We start from the raw sequence: 8,427 nt of genomic DNA, 5'->3' as shown, positions 1-8,427 counted from the left end.
TTCCGCCAAAAATATAGTCTCTGCTAGTTTTCAAACGCAGTTTACCATTTCTATTTAAAGTTGTACAATTGTGATGAGGAAAGAAAAATATGGTCTTTTAAATCCCTTACACCTAAATATATAAAACATATAAGCAAATTTACTTTGAATGTTTCATCTAGTCAGAAACCAGAGAAGAATCCTACCTTAATGGTGCATCATTATACCCCCCGCTTGAAAAGCGAGATGTTATACAGTATTTGAGATGTCCGTCCGTCTGTTACGCTTTTGGGTACCCATCTCTTATCCGCAACTCCTCTTTTACCACTAAGTAAAATTTAATGGGACTTTCACACAATCTTTATTACAAATTGCCATTGTGATCTGTTATGTTACTTTTTGATATGACACATATTTTGGGTTTCCAATAGCAAAAATTATATGGATTTCATGAAACAAGGGATGAATGAAATAGCTACAGATACACAGATCACTGATGAAATTTATTGCACAAGCTTCAGGTACATATTTCCATACATACTATTAAAATTATCTTGAGACTGTATTCTATTTCCTGTTCAATGTTTCATCAATGTGTGCCTGCATACATGTATAAAGTCAGCTGAATGTCCTTGTGCATATCACATGTAGACTTTGTTTAAAAACACCACTCCATACATCGTACCAGATACCGGTATTTCATTTGTTTAGGCTCTTTATACTTTTATTACAGTAGCTTCATTTCTCTAATATACACATGTGTAGAAAATTGTCCGGGTAGCTGAAATGTTCAGACAGCCACAGGATCGGTGTTTCTAGCGATGGCTCTGTACCATGAATTTTGATGTGTTTCTGGAATTCTTCATCTAAAAAGGAAATAAAGTTTTTTTATACATGAAGATAACAATGTAATTATAACAAGATATAGTTTATCCCTTCAATTGCGGCCATGTTTTGCTGACATTCACCAAGCATGTAGTAAGTAACTTGTCGAATGAAAAGTCTCCCCATGTCAAACATGATATGGGGTGTCATGAGAGCAAGAATAAAGAAAAAAGGTAGTTTCTGGTAATCATTCAAATTCTTATGTCCATAATCAGGGTGAATGGAGTTAAAAATATTTTACATTTTGGGACAATAAGTGCATGTGCAAGATCTTCCTGGAATAAATTAAAAATCAAGACTTTGATGTTCTACACGTATATATCAATCTTATTTATAAACAACAGAATGAGTCTGACCTTCAGTGAAGAATTGTGGCACGGCTGCCAGCAGCAGATTTTTGAGGGTTTGTGGGTGTCCCTCCTCAGTAAATGGACGAAATAGACTAGTGACATAATGTCTGTCTACCTGTACAATAAATAAGATCTATTAATATCACAATAATCTACTCCGTATTTCCTGTCAGGTTCTTTTTTTTTAATTCCAACATGTATTCGCAAGCAAGAAATATCCACGAGTTTCGCAGGTTACTTTTACTCGCAAATATTTCTAGCCGCAAATCAATCATTAAAATGCATTTAATATGTAGAATGCTGCTTTTATTGCAAAATAAAGTTAGATGATTCATAAACTAAAGAATTAAAGATGTCACAAATAATAGCTGGTTTACAGTATAGGACTCATATCAAAACATAAAATACTGATCTTTTGAAAATCCTGATTTTTTTTATAAATCTGTAATAGTGATACATTAGTTTGCAGCAATATGTAACAGATGACCTGTATATCTGTATTTTTTTTTACCATATATAGTCTGTAGGGAATGTATTTAAATGTGTCTTCTCCACTTGACTCCATTAGTTTCTTGTTCACAGACCAAAACTGGTCAAATTTATCTGCAAAAATAAAAAAAAAAAAGTCATGAATAAGGAAGGAAGATAAAAATAAATGTCTAAATCTGATTTATATCCTCCTACTCTATACATGATTACAGATAATTTTAACTCTACAGGAATTCCCAGATTCTAAATATAATACTTTTAAATGGAAAAAAAAAGAGTTTTACCACTTATAAACTAGAGGTACAGTGAGCACTGAGCTCACTAAAAGGTATCCCCTGCCTCCAATATGATTTTAATGGTAAAATCCATGTTTTACTCTGGGAGACCCAAAATCACTTAGTGTCAGATCAAAAAGTAAAATAAGAGGTGCACAGTGGTTTTATGTAATAAAGAATCTGTAAAAGTAATATCAAATTTTATTCAGTGGTGTAGGAAGGGTTGCAGATAAGAGATGGGTACCATTCAAAATTACAGAAAAAATGACAGTGTCAATGTTTTGCTAAGGGAAACCCAAAAGATGTTTTAATCAAACGTAACATAAGTCACAATCAGGCACCATGTAGCAAAGAATCTGTCCTAGTCTCATTTAAAATTTCATCCAGTGGCATAAGAGGAGTTGCGGATAAGAGATGGGTACCCTAAAGAGTAACAGACATATGGATGAACAAACAGACAGACATCCCAATCACTATATACCCTCCCACTTTTCAAGCAGGGGGTATAATCAAACCCTAACAGCATTGTCAAAAGGAAAGTATACCTTTTTAAAAAGAAAGAATATCTGGTCATTTTTGCCACAATTCCCATCAGAGTAAATTCTATCTTGTTGACAGAGGGCTGAGAAGTTTAGCTTAGGCTCCTCAGTTTGAAATTATAGAGCCCCAAATGGATAACGGAAAGCTTGATTAAGTTTAAACCTATTTAATGTGCATGTATGTGACTTCTTTTATAAAATTAAAGATATGCACTTATATGGTTTAGACACACATACCATGTAGTAGCCCTGCCCAGAGCTGTTTGTGGTCCCGTTTCTGCATGCTATTTATAACCTGTCCCCGATGTTTGAGTGAATCGGCCTCCTTAATGCTGGACATAAAGTGTGACTCTACAGCATCCTTACTGGTACAGTGTAAAAGTTCCTCTTCTGGGAAGTCCTACAACCAAAAGTTTCATAATTTTATACAGCTATATAATAGTAAAAATGTACTTTTCCTTGCTGAGACAAAGGGAAAAATTATGGAATAATCAGCCCCAAAGTTTTTGAACTTGCAATAATGTAGCTGTAAAATAACAAATAGAACCATTCCCAGGTAAGCTTGGACTTTCAGTAAGGCATGGCATTCTCAACGCTACGTAACTAGCATCTGTCAAATGTCGAATAGATTCTCATTGGTTAAGAAATTAATAATAGCAGGAACTTTAAATTGTTGTTGACAATGATGAGACAACTTATTTGGATGCAGGCATCTCCCTATTAACACACACAGTCAGGATGTTAAGCTCCACCTCTTTGGAGGACTAGACAATGTTGAATGGTTATTCAATACACTAATTGGCATTTCTCCGAATTTCTATCCCATGTAAATGTCAACAGTGATGTAAAGCTACATGTATATTTCAGAAGCTTATTATGTAATGTTGAGAATGCCACACCTTACTGAAAGTCCAAGCTAAACTGGGAACAATCTCCAGCCGGGATTAACTTTAGGATTTAAGAGCTTCCCATGCATTCTTAGTATGATGAAACTTTACTGATATCTCCCAACTCCTCCTTGTTCAATGTTACATAAAGAGACATATGATATTGACTGATGTTACGAATATTGATTGGGTTTTAGTTTTATAAGCAGCAAAAATCCAGAACTTTCACTGTTTGAATAGGTGTTGCTATTGAAGTCTTTTAATAGCAGATTAAGTTATCACAAAGTTCAATTTTTAGGTGAATCTGATTTTTTTTTTAATAAAGCAAAACTGGTACTTCTAAAAGATTTCCTACATGTGATCTATAGTCTTGAATTATAACATTCCAAAATACATGTGATTTACCTTGAAGTGGACTGTAATGCTCCATGGGAGACTGTTCTCTGAACCGTAAAGGTCAAAGAGCAATCCTACAGGATAGTGCCTACAAGATAAGGATGAGAGGCAATATATTGTTTTTCATACGTTTTAAACACAGGCACTTGTTTCTGTAATAAATTTTTGACCCATAGTATAATAATAACACAAGGTATCTAACTCCGATTTACACCGAGTATCCCCCTCTCTTAGAATCGCGCTCATTTACACTTTCAGAGGAAATGCATGGGTAAACTGTTTACCCCTATGTCTTCTACGATAATTTATCTTCATAACCATATCTGACATGCTTGTTTTTATTTTCTTTTATCTCCTTAATCAGCTTCAAAACTCTGCTCGCCGAGTGGAAAGAGAAAGTTCAAACTCGACCATAGAATGGTATGTTCTAGTCTCGGACAAAGAATTAGACCTCGAATTTGATTCAAAGCAATATTTAAAATCTGGAATTGAATTTTTAAACCCACGCATTCTTTAATTTTTCTCTTTGCCCGAGATTAGCACATACCGTTTTATGGTTTAGTTCAACTTTTCCACTTGGCAAATAGAGTTTTGACGCTGTTTACGGAGATTAAAGAAAACAAAGACAAGCAAGCCATATATGGTTGTGTAGATAAATTATCGTAGATGACATAGGTATAAACAGTTTGCCACTGCCTTTTCTCTGAAAGTGTAAATGAGCGCGATTCTAAGGGAGGGGGTACTCCGTGTAATTTGGAGTTAGATATCTTGTGTTATTATTATACTATGGGTTAAAATTTATTCCCAAAACAAGTGCCTGTGGTTTTAAAATATTTTTCTAAGAAAAAAAGTTCCCAGAAAATATAATAAATATTTCACAGTAGAAATATTAACTGCATCTGGTTTAAAAATTTTCAATATAACCATGTCTACAATAAAAGCCTGATAAATTTGTCTGTTACCATTTAAGCGGTTGATTGTCGTGCTCTAACCACATTTCTTCTGCCTGTTCCTCGCCGACAAACTTTAAGAAATGTTTGTTTATCTTCTCTGTGTGCAAAGGGAAATAACTTATCCTAGGTACCATCAGCTGTTAATGAAAAAATATAACATTACAGGTTTCCAGCACTGGATTCTGTTCATCATTCAGACACTACATGTATAACTACAAACTACTATTTATTAATGTAAATCAACTTTTATTTGCGAGGACTTTATTTCACGACAATTAATTTTCGTGATGAAGCCTATTTTGGATCTGTTGTTCTATAGAGACACAGAGACTTAAAAGACTGTTTTGCAGCAAGAAATATTCGTGATGACAGGGCTCTCTCGAACCTCGCAAAAATTTCTTGCACACGAAATTGGTTTACAGTATCAATAAATTAAGCCTTGGCTTGGATAGATTATCAGAACAATTGAGAACATTGCACACATCTGTAACATACGTAGACAGGCTCGGGCTGCTCACTCTCTGTGTCGTCCTCTGAGAGATTGAAGACGACAGGGATACGCCCCTCCCACACTCCCTTCTGGACCTCTCGGTTCTCACCCATTGTCACTCAATCTAAACAGAATCAACTCATCTATGTAATTGCAGTAAATATACATGCTTGGACACTTGTCACGTATTAATTTTTTCATTGAATGTATTATCACCTATTTGAAATTTTTTTTTCAAGTATGGAAATGCAATCTACTAATTTAATTTTAGAATATTATGAGAGTTAGATTTTTTATAAAAGAGGAAAAATGTTTTTATTTCAACAGGAAAAAAATAATTAAAGTAATTTTTTTCAAGATTGTGTGACCATGTAAGGGTGAAACGTTTACTGAATTTTGTAAACGTTTAAACGGATAGCAGTAAACGAAACGGTACCGTTTAAACGGGAGATATTTCATGTTTTATTTTTATGGCTACTTACTCATGAAACTCGAATTTAATAATCAATTCTTTCACTTTGATATAAGTATGATTTGTTATTACAAATTTATTGTTGGTCATTGTTATTTAACCGTAAGAATTTGAGGCGCATTTAACTCATTCACTTTCGACCTCGTCACCCAACTGCTTGGTTTGTTTGGCTACCGGACTTAGAAAAAATAATTGTAAAGATGGATCTTTTAATCTCGAAAAAAGTAAAACTAGACCTGCTGACTGTATTGAAACTTTTCAAAGACTTGTGAAAAATGTATTATATTTATTTAATCAAAATATATCAAGTTTTATATTTCAAGTGTCGTAAAACATCGCTATTATTAGCAACTTGGAAATCGGAATTAATCATGTTAGCCCGTATAGGGTTTTAGATATTTTCACTCAATTTCCGGTTTAGATTTTTGCTTATCAAATCAATACTCCAAGACGGTGTTTCTTTTGTAAATTATGAAAATTTGTTTGTGTTAAACTTTATTTCTGATAGACATTGTTAATGACCTTCGTGTAAACGTTTACTCAAACTGTAAACGTTTAGAGCATATAATCGAAACGTCACCGTTTACACGTGTAATCGTTTCGCCCTTATGACCATGTACATGTATGTTGAAGACACAAAGTGAGAAATTCAATGATAATTTTAAAGAGTTATATTCTTTGTGAAATTTGGCAAGAATCATGAGGTAAGCATTATTGATTATGATCATGATGATTTATCGAATCATCTTGATCATCACTTTTTGTAAGTCAGTGATATGGGGAAAGGGGGTCCAACTTTTTTTGCTGTACACTTTCAATCATTCAAACGATATGCCATTTTTTGTGAAAGTACAATGAAAAGTGTGCTGTATATTTTACAGCTGCAATAAAAAAAGTCAAAATTTAGAGAAAAATTAAAAAAAATTCCATGGTTTTGGCATTTGAAATATTTTTTGCTTGTCAATTTTTGTTTTGGCCACCACACTACTAGATCTCACTCAACTGATCTGTCCTGTATACGATCCTCTAGAAGTAGAAAATGAAACAATATATTGTCAATACTGTCTGAGACAGAGTCTCTGCTTAACTGTCATCCACTCGATATGATTCTGTAGTCAGTCAATCAGCAAATGGTCAGTAGAATAACAAACCGATTAATAAGTAGCAATGCATTTGTTACTATAAATAATATCAGTGTCTATTTATCCTCGTGTTGACAGCCTTGTGATAAATGCCAAGGCAATTTACTAATGTCAGACGAATGCCTCGAAATGGTCAACCTTCTTTCTTAAACCATTATTGAGACAAACTTTTTACAGCTTGTAATTTAATCTCATTATATATTTAAAAGAAAAATAAACTGTCGAATGACACTTAACCATAAAACTCACATGTGAACGGAAAATAACAAACATCCAGTCCAGTTACATTTTCCTTGCAGAATATTCCATTCCTTCCGTTTACCTGACGTACCAAATCTTCCTCCAATGCAAAAGAGTTCATCAAGTACAGTGAAGATCAAAAGTTTTACCCAAATACTACGGAAGCGTATTAGTGCCACTTGGACACTTCACTTTTTTTTAATTTCTACACTTTAAAGTGTAAATTTTACACTTTAAAGTGTAAATTTTACACATTAATCTGTAAATTTTACACTTTAATCTGTAAATTTTACACATTAATCTGTAACTTTTACACTTTAATCTGTAACTTTTACACTTTAATCTGTAAATTTTACACTTTAAAGTGTAAATTTTACACTTTAATCTGTAAATTTTACACATTAATCTGTAAATTTTACACTTTAATCTGTAAATTTTACATTTTAAAGTGTAAATTTTACACATTAATCTGTAAATTTTACACATTAATCTGTAAATTTTACACTTTAATCTGTAAATTTTACACTTTAATCTGTAAATTTTACACTTTAAAGTGTAAATTTTACACTTTAATCTGTAAATTTTACACATTAATCTGTAAATTTTACACTTTAATCTGTAAATTTTACACTTTAAAGTGTAAATTCTACACATTAATCTGTAAATTTTACACTTTAAAGTGTAAATTTTACACTTTAATCTGTAAATTTTACACTTTAAAGTGTAAATTTTACACTTTAATCTGTAAATTTTACAATTAATCTGTAAATTTTACACTTTAATCTGTAAATTTTACACTTTAAAGTGTAAATTTTACACTTTAATCTGTAAATTTTACACATTAATCTGTAAATTTTACACATTAATCTGTAAATTTTACATTTTAATCTGTAAATTTTACACTTTAAAGTGTAAATTTTACACTTTAAAATGTAAATTTTACACATTAATCTGTAAATTTTACACATTAATCTGTAAATTTTACACTTTAATCTGTAAATTTTACACATTAATCTGTAAATTTTACATATTAATCTGTAAATTTTACATTTTAATCTGTAAATTTTACACTTTAAAGTGTAAATTTTACACTTTAAAGTGTAAATTTTACACATTAATCTGTAAATTTTACACATTAATCTGTAAATTTTACACTTTAATCTGTAAATTTTACACATTAATCTGTAAATTTTACACTTTATTTTGAACAACCTGAACTGCAATAGGTTATGATCGAACGGTCGATTTGTGATGTTTTACCTCTGACACTTTAGAAAAAGTATTAAACTCAGATGTTTACAATTATTTGTATATTTTTATTTTACATGTA

The 8,427-nt window shown here is 31.9% G+C and overlaps 1 protein-coding gene across 3 annotated transcripts; it reads right to left on the bottom strand.

Moving 5' to 3' along the window:
* Positions 1-463: 463 nt before the first annotated feature.
* On the bottom strand, positions 464-7,204 carry LOC134245306 (autophagy protein 5-like). 3 transcript variants are annotated; one of them, XM_062727616.1, is made up of 8 exons: positions 7,095-7,204; positions 5,249-5,367; positions 4,763-4,890; positions 3,810-3,888; positions 2,755-2,917; positions 1,726-1,817; positions 1,221-1,329; positions 464-845 (listed from the first exon to the last, which is right to left on the bottom strand). In XM_062727616.1, the coding sequence occupies exons 2-8, from the start codon at positions 5,354-5,356 to the stop codon at positions 718-720; spliced, it is 807 nt and encodes a 268-aa protein (XP_062583600.1). In that variant the 5' UTR covers positions 5,357-5,367; positions 7,095-7,204; the 3' UTR covers positions 464-717. The 3 variants fall into 3 exon arrangements, with proteins under 3 accessions (XP_062583600.1, XP_062583602.1, XP_062583601.1); XM_062727618.1 differs by having other exon boundaries at positions 7,129-7,204; XM_062727617.1 differs by having other exon boundaries at positions 7,107-7,196.
* Between the last annotated feature and the right edge of the window lie 1,223 nt (positions 7,205-8,427).

The sequence above is a fragment of the Saccostrea cucullata genome, unplaced genomic scaffold (genome assembly GCF_032062105.1).
Source record: "Saccostrea cucullata isolate Sc308-1 unplaced genomic scaffold, CSIRO_AGI_Scuc_v1 ctg125, whole genome shotgun sequence".
NCBI classification, from domain to species: domain Eukaryota; kingdom Metazoa; phylum Mollusca; class Bivalvia; order Ostreida; family Ostreidae; genus Saccostrea; species Saccostrea cuccullata.
Note: the sequence above shows the minus strand (reverse complement) of the source record. Positions and strands in the feature narration are given on the sequence as shown.